General features: G+C 37.0%; 1 protein-coding gene across 4 annotated transcripts in view; it reads right to left on the reverse strand.

The window, feature by feature from the left end:
• Nucleotides 1-286: 286 nt before the first annotated feature.
• The window catches only part of CYTIP (cytohesin 1 interacting protein), a 72,894-nt gene continuing 54,250 nt past the window's right edge, over nucleotides 287-18,930 (reverse strand). For all 4 annotated transcript variants that reach the window (XM_038584552.1, XM_038584551.1, XM_038584549.1 and 1 more), the window contains 3 exons: nucleotides 17,229-17,298; nucleotides 6,207-6,273; nucleotides 287-3,668 (listed from right to left, as the gene is read on the reverse strand). In XM_038584552.1, coding sequence (XP_038440480.1) covers nucleotides 3,211-3,668; nucleotides 6,207-6,273; nucleotides 17,229-17,298 — 595 coding nt within the window. In that variant the 3' untranslated portion in view covers nucleotides 287-3,210. The remainder of the gene's footprint in view (nucleotides 3,669-6,206; nucleotides 6,274-17,228; nucleotides 17,299-18,930) is intronic.

The following is an 18,930-nucleotide window of genomic DNA, read 5'->3' on the forward strand; positions in this document are numbered from 1 at the left end:
GTAAATAAAAAAAATAAATAAAATAAAAAATAAACCTCTAAGTGTGTAGAAATTTGTTAACCAGAAAGCTAATATATGTGCAAAGCCTCACTTAAGCAGTCCATGCCTTTTAAAAACCTCAGAGAGGTAGGTATCAAGATGTTGCCCCAGATTTTTGGAAAATCTGCTTTGGAAAGAATCATTTCATTTAAGGTAGATAGGTAAAGAGGCAAAGACAGAAAAATAGATGAGGAGAGAGAAAAAGGGAGAGAAGAGAGCTCTCATACTGAAGAATAGCATTCTTTAGTTCAGAAAGGTTTTTTTTTTATTGCTCATATTTCTATAAGGAAATGGATATATAAAGTACAATAATCTTTTGATCTAAGGGGTTCAATATAGTTGTCATGTATTATTTACTATACTTAGATTATATACATCCATAAATACTTAAGACTATATGATCAATACACATGAATTGTACCCAAGTTTGATTTCTTCAGTTCAAGCTAGGATTTTTTTAATACTGTTTGTACATGCAATTAAGATATAAAAGTATTGCAAAGTAGAAAGTGACAAATAAAAGTTTCAAAAAATAGAGTACCAACCACTTTGATATATTGAGTGGTGTGGTGTTCCTTTAGCCACAGAACAGAGTAATTCTCAATAAGCTTGATTGGAGTTTGGTTTATCAATGCCATACTACAAAAATGCATTTTCATAACCAATTGTCAATTAATGAAATCCACCAATATCACATTATTTGATCATTTCAGGATAAACAAAAAACAAAACACTTCACTTTTCAATTCTTTTCCCAGTAAGTCACATCAGAGTCATTGCACACCAGATTACAGAAATGAAATCTTCTAAAGCCCCACTGAGGTCAGATAGTCTGAAAAGCTGTGCTGTGAGAAATTTACCCGCATTTCCACTAAACAATAGCTAGTTTTCTTATACTTGTGAACACACAAAACATGACATACCCTTCCTTCCTGTACTTTGGTTAAGAAATGAAGAAATGCTTTTCTTTTTTTTCCAGAACATCTCAAACTCTTGAGTCTAATTCTTACCTCAGACTATGGTGAAACTTGTTCTGTCCCTTTCCTGCACCTTTTTGGGTTTGATATTTACTGTAAGGAAGAAGAATTACACTATATTTAACACTTAAAGCCATGAGAAAAGCAAATGACCTATAATCTGCTTTCCCAGGTGACTTACAGAAGTTCTCAAAACACCGATCATGTTGTAGAAGAATTAGAGTCACCTTTCCTCAAATAAATTTGATTATTTCTTTCCCCTGGATTTGGCAAAATAGGATTAACAAGATATGTTGCATTCATGTAAGCAGACCGTTAACACAATAATTCTAGTCTACAATGGGAAATTAGCAGTGTTCATCCAATCACAGCTGGTTTGCAAGCCCTTGTTGAAAATAAATGTATTGTTAACCATGCAGTTATCAATGTGCCTATATTTGAAAACTTGCTTGTGGAGGCCAAGAGAAAAACAAATGTGTTTGTTCTCTCATTTACCAAAGATAATTTTTATCCATGCAGTATCTACAATTTTCTGTTTTAAGTATTCCATGAGGGGCGGGACAGGGGTGGGGTGGAGGGTCCTGTGGTGATGACCACACACAATCAGCACAAGAGTGAAAACAGTATCTAGAAAGACCGAGAATAGGCCAGAGCCAGAAAGCACTAGCTTCCAGTCTCAGGCCTGCCACTGGCCATGAGCACTTCTCTGAATTCCTGCTCTTTATCTGTATGGATAACATCTAACAGGGTTGTTTCAGGGAATCATATGGAAAACATCTTTAACCTGCCAGATATACAGTAAATGGTAGACAGCATTGTTACTGTTCCTGAGAAACACAGCACACTGTTTTCATATGAATGGTTCCTAAGCAGAGCCCACTGGATAATTCGGAGTTCAAATAATTAATAGAAAGCAGGTTCCAATTAGAAATCTTTTTATACTTTATTTTAATATTCATTTCTTACCCTACAAGCTTCCTTACTCTCCCCTTTTTTTCTCAAAATGACTCATTCTTTACTCAATTTATCTAAGTGTGGTTACATTCAAAGTCACCTACCAAATATCTCTATTCCTCCCAAACACACACACACACACACACACACACACACACACACACACCCCACAAAGCTTTAACTCAATAAGGACTATTTATTTAATTGTCTGGATTATCTACTCTAGAACACAGGTCATTAGCAGCTGTATCACCGAAACAGAGAAATCACGGACTGGAACGGGTACTAAATAAAAATGTGATTGAAAAGTTAGAAGTAATATGATACCAATATGTAACCAATAGGCAAGAGAGGGCTGAGGCAATAATTGTTTGGAATATATAATATAAAGTGAGGAGTAATGTGAAAAAATCTATAGGAGGAAAATCCTTTTCCTGGCTCTAATTTTTCAATAGTAAGCTATTTGCTCAAAAAAATGATAAAGCTGTATGAAGGATCTTGAGAATTCTAGACTTGCCATCAATGTTCAGGCAAAACAAAAACTGAGTTAGTGAGAATGACATTCTCACTCATTTTGTTGAGGCTGTCTATAAAAAGGGAAACTTTATCATAATCTTGCTCAGCACTCATCTTAGACAACATGTTCCCATGGATCTCAAACCCTCATATTATTGTACCTTATACTTCCTGCTTTATTGTTGCTATGGATGTGAAAAATAGTTGATGATCATCTTTGTTTATAATCTTTTACAGGTTTAAACAAAAACATTCAAAATGACCTATTATCAAGCCTCCCTGGAGGCTACTGATCTTAAGCAAAGTTTTTTGCCCTACCAATTAACCTATGGAAGGTATCCCTAACAATTATATTCCAACACTCTTTTATTTACACTTGACTCTGGAAAGCTCTCAATTTTTCACATAATCTAGAAAATAAATATCACCCTTGCCTTCACAGGCAGCATTAGAATGAGCAGGAATGTGCATTAATTTGTTATATTATCCAACTTAATACTTAGTTTCCCTACTTTCTGTTTATAACCTGAGCTTTTCTGGTTAAAAAATGATTTAAGAAGCACAAATTAGGATACAAAAATTTAAATAAAGGTCACTATTGTCATGATATGGGGTTTCAGTTTTGCAACCCATCTGCAATTTCCCACCAGGCTGGGCGGAATTAATCTATAAGAGTCTAGAGATATTTGCGAAATAAGCTAATATGAAAGGTCAGGACAACCCATCAAAACCGACTCTCTTCCTCTTCCACTGCACGGTGAAGGCCAGGGATGAATTTTAAGAGTTGTTTCCGGACACTTCCCCTTCTGTTCTTCCGGGGCAGGGTCCCGAACATGTTTGAGAAGTTGCCCTCCCACAAGGGGGACATGGACCCGCTGCTGGCAGTACTAACACTTCGGTTCCTCCTCGAAGAAGACCTCTTCAGAAAATCATCTCCATCCTTGGGGACAAAGCACTCATCATCTGTGCTTGTCTGTCGACTGAAGCCTCCTCTGCTTGAGTCCTCAGACACACACGTCTGGTAGCCATCCTCGCTGTCCACGGTCATGGAGCTCAGGCAGCTGCTCTCACTTGATAATCGATTCCGGTCCAGGAGGGCTGGGCCTGGCCCGGGCAGGGTTCCAAACAAAACTGACTCATCTATGTCCATGTTTTCCAAACTTGGGCAGTTACCTGTGTTACCTAGAATGCAGAAAACAAAGTCTACTGTGGAATGGGTATGAGCATCATTCCCCATAAGTAAACACAACCAAATTTCTCTTCAAAGGGTGTAAGAAAGAGTAAAGGTGAGTAATATTTTTCCCTGAGTTTCACCTGTATGAATAAGTGATTATTTATGAGACTGCTTGATAAACCTTATAGTGGTATTTCCCAAACTATTGTTCATGGACTAGCTTCCATGTAAAAAATGTTCCCTGGTCACAGAAATAGTACTGGAAATTAAATAAATTTAAATAGCTTCTTCATGTAAGAATAGTCAAGTCATCTGAGAGTATGCTGGTATGACTTGTCAAGCTCCAAAAGTATCACTTCTTAAACAGAAGTGACCCTGCAACCTTTTATTGAAATTCTCACAGAAATGGCATTCTAAAGAGTACACTCAGAAAAAAAAAAATAAAGAATATACTTGAGGAAATGCTGTCTTACGGACTTCTTCCATTAAGTTCCTCTGATTTTTAGTTACCACATTTTTCAAGGACTTATAAAATTCTTATAACATCACCCGAAGTGTATGGGAAACACATGTAGCCTCCACCTGTAGGCTGATTATAGATAATTCAAAACAGAAAGGGTATCTTCCAACCTCAATATTCCATGTTTCTTCCTAGAATACTTTAATACTTAAATGCTCTGGAATAGTACCATACCCAGAAAACATCCCTGTCCTCAAATAAGTAACAATTTATTTGTAGGAGCTGAGTTTTATCTGCTTAGCTGATTTTTTTCATCAACCTTTCATAACCTGCATCTGGGCTCTCCAAGCTCAGATTTTAATTGCACACCAACATCCTGTCCCTGCCCCGCTTGCTTATGCACTGAGCTGGCTGGTATGCTGCTAAAAGGAAGGGGATTATTTGTTACACTAGCCTGAGAACACGGTAATTAGAAGGGGACTCTGCTTCAGGAACAGCAATGGAACACTGCACACTCAGAAATGGTTTTACTCTGCGCTGATTATTTCTCTACTGTCACTTTCCTTTGTCCTTGATGAGCAATACAAAAAGAGCCTGATTTTCCATTTAATCTGCAAGGTTGAAGATGGCCAGCTCTGCACTGACTCGTCAGAATGCTTTCCTTTTTTCCTAATAAAACCTACTTTATTTCATCTGGCAACAGCCTGATTGGAAAGCAATTGAGAATCTCATACCCTGTGTATTTATTCTAGGTCTAGAAAAAGCAAACTAAAGAATTCCTTCAATCTCTCAAAAAAAAAAAAAAAGTGTAAAACAATGGCTTTAATGAGGAGTCATTCCCCTTAATCCTGAACTAAAGATCTTGTCTACAGAAGCTATTCCTATAGAACCCCTGGACTGCCTATACACATTAGGCCAAACCTCATCTCCACTCTAGAATGTTCCAGAAGCAGACGCAGAGGTTTCCCAGACATCCTCAAAGTCTACAGAAATCCAAGAGTGGCTGGATTTAAACCTGTGTCCTGCTAGGAAACGTCAGACCCCCAAAAAATCTGCTACAATTGTTTTAAAATATTAATTTAAAAAATAATAAAATATTAATTTAAAAACAGACAAGAGAAATAATTTATATAGAAGCTTCATTTAAAAAACAGAATTTCAAAATAAACATCAAAGCCATATATTAGTGCCTAATTATGAGTTAAATGTATCTTTTATTCTGTAAATAAATTATTACCTGAAACAAACAAAGCTAAAGGTTATAAATAGACTTTAGCTCAGGGTTATCTGAAGAAGGTATAACCTGTATTTCACACTAAACCGCTAAGCCACCGAGGCGTCCCCCAATTTTTTTTTAAGCAGGCTCTATACCCAGCACAGAGCTCAACATGGGGCTCGAACTCATGACCCTGATATCAAGACCGGAGCCAAGATCAGTAGTTAGACAGTCAACCAACTGAGCCACCCAGGTGCCCCCAAATCAATTAATTTTAAACTCAACCTTTCCTTTCAGAATTTACACAGCAGCAAGAGCCATGCATTTACTGTTAGAATGATCGCTGGTATTTCCCGTCTTGGGTTTGCAGGCATGAATAAGCATTTCTCTGCATTCACATAACTTATATAATATGTACAAATGGTAGGAGCTCTACCCAAGAAGCAATCTACCATTCCAGCCTCAGTAATTTCTGAGAACTACACAACCCTGAGCCACAAGCATTCTCAGAAATTTAATTCATCTATTGTAATAGTAGGAAAATCAGACTATTATTCCCACTGTTCTTCTAAAATCTCCAGGTGCTTCTTACAAGTGTGTGCACACATGTGAGAGTGTGTGTGTGTGTGTGTGTGTGGTTTTGTGTGCATATGTGTTATATGCATGGAAGAAGGGATGTGACTTGACTTACTCTCTGAAAGCACAAGTAAATCCAAAGGTCATGCCAAAAAACCCCCAGAGACCAGTATTTTTGATCCATGCTAGACAATGTTTTCTTATAATGATGATAATCTTACAACAACTTAGAGGTCGAAATACCAAAAAGATGAATGTTAATGTGGTTTCTTCTGAACAGGAAATCACACTTACCATGAAGCAGACGCTGTTCCTGTAACTGCAGAGATCTGAACTCCACCCATTTTTTCTTCAAGGTTTGCTGATAAAAAGGAAAAAGAAGTGTTAATTATTGGGAATCCCCAGTGAAGGTAGCAATTTACCTCTAGATGTTGCGATTTGTCATTAATATCTTTCCTTCCTTCCTAGCACTAACAAACTCCTCCATTCATTTGAAAGATTATTTTCTACACAAAAGGGAGATATTGGGAACATTACTTCTGCAAGAAATAATCTAGTAGCATCAACAAGTTGAAACTATGACAAAGGAAACAACCGGCAATAGAAACAATGGCATTTATTTATTTATATATTCTTAAAAATATTACAGAACCATATTGCTTGGGTTTGTGTATATTTACCAGCTGTTGAGGCAAGGATTTACACTCTAGGCTTCCCCTGTGTGTAAGATGAAGGCAATAATAGTATCTAAACCCTGGGATTATCCTGAGAATTGGTAGAGTCAGTAGGACAGAAAAGGTGCAAAACAGTGAACAGAGCTTAGTAAATGTTCAGCAAGTATCATCATTCTATCAGCCTGCACTGTTAAAGCAGTGTTTATCGCTGCACACCTATGTACTTTTCACAACAAAAAGGGGAAGCCAGTCTGTCTGAAAGGTTTCCTTGGAGGGCTAAACTTAGAACACCGCTAAGCACCCTGACTTCTTAGCTGCTTCCTTCCTCAGCTGCCCAGCACATGCGAGCAGCGGCCCAGGGTGGCCATGAAGTGGCTGCTGTCATGGTCAAGACTGCTCGTGAGGCGTGCCCTCTTCCATCAAAGGGGGTGATGAGAATCAAAGCAAACCACCCAGAGACATCTGACAAGGACAGTTAGAGGCTCACTCTCCCTCCCGCCCTTCGGCCTTGCCCTGCCGGCTCAGATCCCCACATCAAGCCCAGCAGACAGGCACAGCTCAGCTTTGCCTATGGCCACTTAATCCCAAGGAAAGGCAGCCTAGTTGGAAAGGAGCACTCCCTTGTAAGAAGCAGTCTAGGAAAGGTAGATGGAGGCTATAAAGGAAGAGCGGGGGACAAAAGTACATTTGGAAGGGGAAGGCCTAAGGAAAAGAAAATAATAAAATCACAAGAATGTCATCAAGTGCTTAAGGGAACTGGTTCCTCAGTTTGGAGACTGAACACTCACTGGGCCGGATTTCCAAGCTTTGGTAACCGTAACATTTAGCATTAATTTAGGATTAATTTAGCATTAATCCTTATGATTACGTATATAATATGCAAGCACTAAATCAAAGCCATAAAATGCCCAGCTTAGTTAAAATTTCTTGTTCTTTCTGCACTATATGATAGTCAGCATGGCTATGAGACTGCTGAGCTGAGCCACAGCTCCTTTTATTTGTGCAAACTGTGGTCCTATGAAGGTCAGAGTTACGGACCCACAGAGAAAAGAACCAGCAAGGATCTAGTCCCTTCCTTTTCTCTTAAAGGAATCTATCTCCTGCAAGAGAAGAGAGTCCAGGGGAAGAGCATAAGGATAGGTTGACAGTCAAAACTAAATACAGAGAGAAGAGGAAACTGTATTTTTGCACTTGCTATTCAGAAATACGAAGTCAGGCCTTGCCAAATAGCTAATTTTTGTGAAAATAAAGGTTTTAAAATATCGAATCTGTTGATTTGGCCCAGTCATCTAAGTACGTCATCACTTAAACCAAGAAAACACCAGTGTAAAGAGCAGATGTGTCAAAGTGACTAAGAGTTTTTAGTCTCTCTCTCAGCTTCCCCATTTTCCTCACAATCTGTTTCTGCCTGTTATTAACATTATAGTTGTATATTTGGACAAATGAGACCTCTCACCATTAGAAGGAAATTAAAGCACTTGGGAGCTCTAACCATACTGGGCCCTATCACCTCATTGTATCAAGCTCGGAGCCTGGGATATAGCAGCTGCTCAGTAAATATTGATTGAATAAATATATCAAAGAATGGCTCCCTGAAATAAAACTCAACTATCACAGATGGATATTTTGAGTTGGATATATTTCCAATGTTTTCAATATACATAAGACATACAGCTATACATTTCCATCTTTACTACTTTTATAGTGCTTTCATGGATAATATGCCTTTTAATTTTCTTAACTGTCCTACAAATTTCCAGATTATAAAATAAAGGTGTAATGTAGTAAAAATACTTCCCAAGGGCTACAAACCCAATAAAAAGCAGAGCTAGATTAAAATGTAGCTCCTCCAGCTAGCACAGGGGATGTGCTGTTTTCATGTTGAACATTTGAATCATAGGTCATAATAAAGGGAATCCCTGAAAAACATGGCTCAGAAGGGACCACTGTTTCTAAAGAAGAGCTTGTGGCCTCATGGAGTCTTTGAAAGATGAATACATAATTACATAGGACACACAAACAAAATGTCACTGTGTGAAGGGGGAGCCAACTTGACCTCAGTTATAGGTCAGATCCAGACATTTCTGGTTCAAGAGGTGAACTGGAAATCTCATAATTTTCAAGATTAGAAGAGGAAAAGAAATGCAAGAAGATAAGAAGGAATGAACTCAAAGATCTGCTGGGCCTGGAGAAACAGAAACAGGTAGGTAGGAATTTGGATCCTGTGGCAATATATAGTTTAAATGCACTTATTTATCTGAAGCAAAGAATAAAGACAAGTTTCCTGCTTGAGAAAAGAACCTTGGCTGAAGCTCTACTACCATGAAAAAGACAGTAAAAAAAAAGCTGATGACGGTGGCTACGGCTCATGTAGACATGCCCAGAGAGGCAGGAGAACATAAATGTAGCCTTATAACTTGAGCCAAACAGTACACTAACCCTCTAGGAAAGCATGCTAGCTGCCACGCCTGGCTCTAGATTGGGAGCCTTGACAATGCAGGGTGCAGACAACCCAAGTACAATACTGAGTGGAGGTGAAAGACCACCATGCATGGGAAGTGAGCAATATAAACTCCAAAAGGTATGAAAGACAACAAAATTGAAAGTCAGGACATGGATTCTCTCCAAAGAAAAGGAAAACAGAAGACTGTCCAAAGAAGACTTTAAAACAAAAATATTTATAGTCCTCGGAGGAAGAAATGAGATCAATGTCAATCAGAACAAGAAATCTGAAACAAAGAAATAAAACAAGAACAGATGAACATGAAAAAGAATGATCTGAAAATAAAAAAAATAACTCTTAAAACTCAATGGAAACAACTCATTCTGTACAGAATATAGACATTACTGAAGAACTCAACAAGAAAGTAACAAAAAACATAAAGTGATACAAAATATAAAAGAGTGGTTAAGAAGCAAGGAAAAGAAAAGATGCTCAAAAATGTCTAACAGGAATTCCAGATGATAGTTCAGGGAATGGTGAAGAAGGTATATTCAAAGAGATCAAGCTGATAGTTTTCCAAAACTAAAGAAACTCACAAGTCCTTAGATTGAAAAGGTACTGCAATGTCTAAGCAGTAAAGATTTAGAAGCGAATCTAGACTTAATCACATTTCAGTGAACCTTTAGATCAGTAAGACAAAAAGAACATCTTAAAAGTAACCAGAAAGACAAAAGATTGCCACAAATTGAAACGCTGGTTTTTGAAGACTCAAAAACAAAATCCTCTAGAAAGAACTACCAAGAAAAAAAAACAGAGAAAGATAGAAGGCACAAAAAGAAGTACAAATAAAAATGAAGACAATCAAAAAAAAATGAAGACAATCTTTTTTGTGAAGAAAAGAAAATTATGAGAACAGAATTTTTATTATCCACACATACAATAAATTTGAATTAAAAATTTAAGAACAAAAAACATTAATTCAATAAAACCAGCTCCAACAAAACAAAACAAACAAAACAGAAAGCCCAAGAAATCTTATAATTAATAAAGAAACTGAAACAGAGTTGAGAAGTAGAAGTTTAGAAGCTAGAAGGGCAAAAAAGAACCTTAAGTCCAGATGATTCAGATAGTTATAAGAATTTTACCAGAGAAGAAAAAGAGAAAGATTCTCCCCAGCTCATGCTAAGAGTCCAGTAAACATGATACCAAAACTAATGAAAGATAGTTTGAGAAAAGAAAATTGCAGCCCATACTACCTATAAAATGAAGCTACTTTCAAAAATTCTAAAGAAAATATTAAAAAATCAAATCTACAATTAGATAAAAACAATCACAAATTATGACCAGGCTGTATTATTCTGGATACACAAGGGTGGTTTTACATTAGAAAATCTTTAAATGTCATTCACCATATTGACAGATATTTTTAAAATAAATAAATGAGAATAACACATGCAGAAGAAAAGTGTGTGATAAAATTTGATACACAAGCACTATGAAAACTACTAGAGGGGGAAAAACTCTGGGTGGCTCAGCAGTTTAGCGCCTGCCTTCAGCCCAGGGCGTGATCCTGGAGTCCCGGGATCTGGTCCCATATAGGGCTCCCTGCAAGGAGGCTGCTTCTCCCTCTGCCTGTGTCTCTGCCTCTCTCTCTCTCTCATTCTCTCTCATGAATAAATTAAAAAAAAAAAAAAAGAAAACTACTAGAAAATTTAGTATGGAAGAGAGTGTCTCAAATCTGAAAAGTATGTTCATAGAGAGAGCTCATTCCTGACAGGAAAAAGTAGAAATCCCCTTTAAAATCAAGAACAAAACAAGGATGTCTATTATTTTTTTAAAAAAAGATTTTATCTATTTATTTGACAGAGAATGAGCATGTAAGAGCGCAAGCAAGGGGAGCAACAGAGGGAGAAGAAGGAGGCTCCCCAGTGAGCAGGGAGCCCAATGCAGGCCTCAATCCCAGGACCCCAGCCGGGATCATGACCTGAGCCTAAGGCAGATGCTTAACTGACTGAGCCACCCAAAGTACCTATTATTATAGTTTCTATTCATCACTGTATTGTGAACCCTACCCAGTGCAGTATAGAAAGAGAACTGTTTGTTAACCTTAATAGTCACTGTCTTCATAGAAAACCCAAAATTATCTACAGATAATTTGTTAGAAATTGTATAGTTTAGAAATAGTTTGAAATATACAGTTTGAAAAACAGCATAAAATTGTTTTACATATCCATACATCAACCTCAATCAAAATGTTTATTGTTTTTATAAAGAAACTATAATATGAACAAAAATCATAAGCAGAAAGGAATATATCTAGTGAAAAATATATAGGATCTATTTGCATGAAAGGATCACACTTTATTGAAAGATGTAAAAAAAACAATTAAAAATGGTAATATTATGGGCAGCCCTGATGGCCCAGCAGTTTGGCGCTGCCTTCAGCCTGGGCTATGATCCTGGAGACCCAGGATCCAGTCCCACGTCAGGCTCCCTGCATGGAGTCTGCTTCTCCCTCTGCCTCTGCCTCTGCTTCTGTGTGTGTGTATGTGTGTGTGTGTGTGTGTCTTGAATAAATAAATAAAATCTTAAAAAAAAACCCACAAAACATTGATTTAAAAAATAATAATAGAAAAATAAAAATGGTAATATTATGAACACTTTTCCTCTAAGATCAGGAACATGACATGGATGTCCACTTCCACCACCTTTATTCAACATAGTACTAGAATGCCTAGCCACAGCAATCAGACAAGTAAAAGAAATAAAAGGAATTTAAATTGGTTAAAGAAAAAGTAAAACTGTCAGTATTTGTAGATGTGATACTATATATAGAAAACCCTAAAGATTCCACCAAAAAACTATTAGAACTAATAAACTTGGTAAATTTGCAGGATACAAAATTAAAATACAGAAATCTATTGCATTTTATACACTAATAATGAAATAGCAGAAAGAGAAATAAAACAATCACACTTCTAATTGCATCAAAAAATATCTAGAAATAACTTTAACCAAGGAAGTGAAAGACCTATGTCTAAGAAATAGAAGACATTGATGAAAGAAACTGAAGACAATGCAAATTAATGGAAAGATATACAGTGTTCATGATTTGGAAGAATTAATACTAAAATGTGCAAAGTACCCAAAGCAGTCTACAGAGTGGTAATCTATCAAAATCCTAGTATTTTTTACAGAAGTAGAACAAATAATCCTAAAATTTGTATGAAATCACAAAAGACCCCAAATAGCCAAAAAACAATCTGGAGAAAGAACAACAAAACTGGAGGTAGGTATCACAATCTCAGAATTCAAGATATACTATAAAACCAAAGTAATCAAAATAGTATGATACTAGCACAAAAATAGATACATAGATCAATGAATTAGGATAGAGAGCCCAGAAACAAACCCACATTTATATGGATAATCAATCTATGACAAAGTAGTTAATAATATATGATGAGGGAAAGACAGTCTTTCATAAATTGGGAATATTGGACATCTACATGCAAAAGTATGAAACTGGAACACTTTCTTACAACATACACAAAGATAAATTCAAAATGGATCAAAGACCTAAATGTGAGACATGAAACCATAAAACTCCTAAAAGAAAACATAGGCAGCAATCTCTTGGACACTGGTCTTAAAAACATATTTTTGGATATGTCTCCTCAGGTAAGGGAAACAAAAGCAAAAATGAACTATGGGACTTACAACAAAATTAAAGGCTTTTGCACATCTATGAAGCAAAAAGGAACCTACCAAATGGGAGAAGATATTTGCAAATTACATATCCAATAAAGAGTTAATATCCAAAAAATATAATTTATACCACTCAACAACAAAAAACCCCCACATAATCCCATTAAAAATGGCAGACGACCTAAATATACATTTTTCCAAAGAAGAAATATAGATTTTAACAGACCCATGAAAAGACATTCAACATCACTAATCATCAGGGAAATGTAAATCACAACTGCAATGAGATATCACTTTACATCTGTCAGAATGGCTTATATTAAAAACACAAGAAATAACAAGTGTTGGCAAGAATGTGGAGAAAAAAGAACCCTCATACACTATTGGTGGGAATGTAAACTGATGCAGTCATTGTGGAAAATAGTATGGAGCTTTCTCAAAAAATTAAAAATAGGAATACCATATGATCTACTAAGTCCACTACTGAGTATTTATCCAAAGAAAACAGAAAGACTAATTTAAAAGATATACACACTCCTAAGTTGTAGCATTTTAAAAATATAGCCAAGATATATAAGTAACCAAAGTATCCATCAATAGAGGAAGTGATAAAGGTGTTGAGATATATATATATATATATATACACACACACACACACACATACACACAGTGGAATATTACTCATCCATATAAGAAATACTATCTTGCCATTTGTGAAAACAGAAGTAGGCCTAGAGGGTATCATGCTAAATGAAATAAGTCAGAGAGAAAGACAAATACCATATGATTTCACTTATTAGTAGAATGCAAAAAAAAAAAAAAAAAAAAACCCCACAATCAAACAAACAAAAAAGCAGAAACAGATTCATAAATACAGAGAAGTGGTGGTTACCAGTGAGGAAGGGAGACGGGGAAGGGGAAAATAATGGTGAGATCCTTCATCACTAAGAAAACTCACTACCAAACAGATGTTAAGTGTTTTCAAATTGAAATATCTACACAAAATGTAGTATCAATCAAAATTCCAAAATTTATCTATAGAACTAGATAATCTGAGTCTAAAATTTATATAGATGGTCAGAAGAACCAAGAATAACCTGGAAGCCTTGTTTAACTGGATAGCAATATTTATTGCAAAGGTATATATACTGAATTTGAGAGAAACAATGGATCAGAATATGGAGCCAGTAAGAAAATCCATGCATATAAGAAATTTGCTTAAAAACAGAGGCTTCGCTGTAGGAGCATTGGGGGGGTGGGGGGAGGACTAAAATAAATGATACTTGGGAGAACAGAATATGGAAATAAAAGAAATAAAGTAAAATAAAAAGAAAAGAAAATTAGAATCCCATATCTACCACATACACAAATTAATTCTGGATGAGTTGAGGACTTAAGTATAAAAAAAAGGAAAAACTTTAAAACTTTTGGAAGAAAATATAGAAAATGCAGATTACCTACAAAGGATAAACAATAGGAGCTCTTTCATAAGCAAAAATATCAAAGGCATAATACATTTAAAATGCTAAGGAGACAAAACAACAACTGAGAATAGTTTAATCACCTAATCAAACTCTCCTTCAACATTAGCAGTAAAAGATTTTTGGGGGTAAGCCCTACTTACTCTTGCTAAAGGAAGTCCCACAGCGAAAAAGTAAACCCACAGAGAAGGGAGAGAAATAAGCAGCAAGCACGTCAGTTCAACACGAGTGAGTGTTATGTGCTCACTACCAGCTACTCAGAACAACCATTTGTAGTGTTTCATTCTAAAAATTGATAAAACAATAATAAAAAAAGATGGAGTCTTAAGATGAACATTTAAATGTTGAGGTCTTCTGGGGATCCCTGGGTGACTCAGTGGTTTAGTGCCTGCCTTTGGCCCACGGCGTGATCCTGGAATCTCGGGATCAAGTCCCAAGTTGGGTTCCCTGCAAGGAGCCTGCTTCTCCCTCTGCCTGTGTCTCTGCCTCTGTGTGTGTGTGTGTGTGTGTGTGTGTGTGTGTGTGTGTCATGAATAAATTAAATTAAGTTTAATTTAATTTAAAAAATAAAAAATAATAAATGTTGAGGCCATCATGATGCTCTGAGAGAGGATGGGTGTATTGAAAAATTTATCCCTCATTTGAAAAAATTGCTAAGTATGGATATTACAACTTCAAGAGAAAACATTGAAGGAACAGAAATTGCTTAGAGACATGAAGTGTGTTTTTTGCAGGACAAGGCTATATTCCATGAAATCCAGACCTATTTGTTCAGTTATGTTTTGAATAACACCACCAATTTGTTTTGTTTCTTTCCTTTTTCTGCAGAGAGGTAGAAGAGCTAGGTTTACTTAATAAAAGATCCTCACTAATATTCTCTTTTTTATAAAAACAAATTATGTTTTGACAGCTTTAAAAAATAAATATAATATGAAGTACTGTTTATTCCATACAAAAACTTAATGATAAAATGTTAGAGGCATTCCCTTTAAAATCAAGAATAAGATTATCACTATTTATAATAGTCCTAGCCAATGCTGTAAGAGAAGAGAAGCAAATGGTATAGTTGACGCTTGAACAATACAGGGGGTTGGCGTGCTGACCCCTGCACAATAAAAAATCCACATATAACTTTGCCTCCCTAAAAGCTTAACTACTCATAGACCTACTGTTGACTGGAAGCCTTATCAATAACATAAATAGTTGATTAATATATATTTTATACATTACATTATATACTGTATTAATAAAGCAAGTTAGAGGAAAAAAAGTATTTTTAAGCAAATCACAAGGAAAATACATTTATAATATTGTAACATATTTATTAAAAAAAAAAAACCCTGCATATAAGTGGATCCATGTGATTCAAACCTGATGCAGTTCGGGAGTAGTTGAATCATCAGGGGTAAATGAGCAAATTTTTCAGTATCTGCAGATGATGTTATGCCTATGTAAAAAAATCTAAGGGAATCAACAAACCTATTGGAATAGAGGGCTCAGCGAGACTGTCAGATTTAAAAAATTACTCAAAAATCAATAGCAACAAAATAAAAGATCTTTTAAAATTAAAAGATCACCTTTATTATAGCAAGAAAACTTAGAAGGTACATCAGAATAAGTATAATAAAAGATATATAAATGTGTATACAGAAATGATGAAATGTTTTCGAAGTACCTAAAAGACCTGAATTAAAAGGCCAAGATTCGGGCAGCCCAGGTGGCTTAGTGGTTTAGCGCCGCCTTCAGCCCAGGGCATGATCCTGGAGACTCGGGATCGAGTCCCACGTTGAGCTCCCTGCAAGGAGCCTGCTTCTCCCTCTGCCTGTGTCTCTGCCTCTCTCTCTCTGTGTCTCTCATGAATAAATAAATAAAATCTTAAAAAATAAATAAATAAAAGGTCAAGATTCTGTGTCTGAAGGAGGAAAGGTGAACACCATAAAGATGTCAATTGATATTTATTCTATAGATGTCAATTCCGATCATCATCTGAATAGAGGAATTTTACAAACTAATTCAAAATATCACAATAAGTAAAATGGCAAGAGTATAAAACCAGAGTTGACACAGAAGGAAACAGGCAGGGCTCACTGAGGAATTAGATATGAGGGGGGTATACAAGATAAAAGATAAAAATAGTAATTCTATCCTCACGGGCTCAATAATTAAGAACACATACTTCATAAAGAAAATTCATAAATGCCAGTTGTCACTAAACACAGTCCAAGCGACAACCCGCCTGGAAGCCCTGCAGTCCCTGCCCAGACTGGCCAGAGCACGGCCACGCGGGGTAGGTCTCGGGGAGAGGGGTCAGGCGGGCCGCGGGACACTGACTCAAACGCATTCGGACGGGGGTCTGCACGTGACAGGCTGGCCAGAGCCACAGGCTAGCAAACTGAGATTCTCAAGACCCTCAAAGAGCCATCCCAGGGAATCTTCTCTGAACATCCTGCATCAGGTGCTATCTCCTGGAAACGTTTAACTTTCTTTCCCACTCCACAGTTGCTTGCGTGTTTGCCACGAGAGCAGATTCAAGGACAGCCACAGGAGCAGAGGGAGAACGGTGTCTGTAGGAAGAATGAAGCAGAACAGGACACGGAAGAGGACAATGGAAAAGCAAAACTTCCAGGCCCGCCTGCACACATGCAGCACTTGGAAAAATGTGGAAAAGACCAGCGACTCCTCCTTTGTTTTTTGTTTTTTCCCCAGACAAATGTAAATCAAGAGAGATCACAGGTGCATGAGTGAAAAGTTCTTCAAGTGACGTGCCTTCCTGTTGCCTTCCTGAGCCTCATAGAAACACGGAAGGAGGAAGGAAGAAAGTGATTTGCACTGGTTTATGGAATTTAATATTCCTGTAAAGGTAATTGTGTGGCTCTTGATAATTCAGCAGTTTAGACTCATCAAGACATTTCATCTTCAAGGGCTATTTCAATCCCTCAAATAGATTTTTATTCTACTACTCACACATTCAAGGATGAAAAATGTGCCTCATTGTATTAAATTAAATTACCTTTAAAACTTGCAGTTTTGCTTCAAGCTCTGCTCTTTTGAGAATCATTGTTCCATTAACAGTCTCTATCCTGTTTTAAGAAAAAAAAAGGGGGGGGGGGGGACAGCATGAGAGATCCTTTCAAACTAGCACCATCCTTATGGAGCACTACACTTTGAGCACAGACAATACTTTGAAAAGCAACCTAAATGTTATGATTCTCATGGTGTTTCAAGTACCTGGACCTAGGTCAAATCTTCCGACAACATTCAGAGAAAGAAAATGGAAAAACAAAAAAATCCCAAAAATCCCGTTGAGAGGGTGGTTGAAAAGAAAAGATATTGGTTAACTTGTAAACTGTAGCTCTTTTTTGTACAGATGCCACTCTATGGCAATGATTATTGGTCTCTCCTGGAATTTACTCTTATGAGCTCTGACTGAATCACCTATTTTATTCAGTGAATGCTCACGGGGCATTTAGTACGTGCCAGACTGTCGACACCATGCTAAGCATGAGTGGTCCAGCAGTGAGAACAACATGTAATGGGAATTTTCAAACAGTGGAATCAACATGCCATTTCTTGGAAAAGGGAAAATCCTTCTTTCCTAGGATTCTAGGAACCTGTGTCTCTGGAAATTGCCTTCATTTTGCAACTAGAACAAACAGAGCCAGAACCATTATGAGCCAATAACCTTCATATGACTCTCACATCTCAGAACCTTTTAAGTTTATAAACTTCAATCCTAGAATTATCAGTTTAATGGCGTTTGTTTCTCCCTATACCAAATGCCTTTCTAAAAATAAAAAGATTTGTTCTAACCTGAGTGATTTGATTTGTCTTATGGGCTCATGTTGAGGCCTTTATTTTGACTACTAAGTCAATAATCTGAATAGGATAAGACATTTCATGTGTGAGTCACACACCTAAGCATTTTTAAAATATCGGTTCAGATTCCTTCTGATAAGTTAGCTGGAACTATTATATTCAGATGCAGAAATTTTTCAAGTCATGGTAAAACAATAGCATTAAATATGAAGACCTATTTTCCTCTATTGCTAATAGCACCCTTCCCAAGATAACGTGATGACAATTCAAGCCAAGATGTCTGCTTTCTCATTAGGGTGGACTTGTGTCTGGACATTTGGGAGGATCCTATGAATCCATTTCAATCGGACTCTAATGCGCATCTGACCTGCCCAAGCAACAGATGTCTATGCACAAAACCACAGGCACACATCAGTTGTTCGCTTCAGTATTTACACAGATGTCGCTCGTTTTCCTGATCTCTGGATCTCCATTTGTCTCCACCCCTTACTCCCCAACTGTATGCCTGTGTCCTGCCACTTTACCCATTTGGAACGTAGCTTTCTGTTTCTAACTGCCACCTTTCCCCCTTAGACTCTCTATGGCTCCAACCTTATAGATGCAAGCTCTCTGGAGTAAAGAGCACCCCCATCCTCTACCCTGAACTCACAGGATCGAGAGTTGGACTAAGTCCCCCACCATCAGGAGTCATTTTTTAAAATGACACCCACACACTCCCAGGACATCTTTGAAATTTTAGACTAGGATCGCTAAAGGTAGAGCATCCCGCAGATTTTCTTTCTATTGGCAGCTTGCAATGAGCAGCTGTGGGGTAGCTGAAGAGAATGGATCCTGGCATCCGGAGCAGGTGGTCAAATCCTAGCCCAGTCACTTATGAGATCATTGATCTTAATTCC

Source organism: Canis lupus, chromosome 36 (genome assembly GCF_011100685.1).
Source record: "Canis lupus familiaris isolate Mischka breed German Shepherd chromosome 36, alternate assembly UU_Cfam_GSD_1.0, whole genome shotgun sequence".
Taxonomy (NCBI): domain Eukaryota; kingdom Metazoa; phylum Chordata; class Mammalia; order Carnivora; family Canidae; genus Canis; species Canis lupus.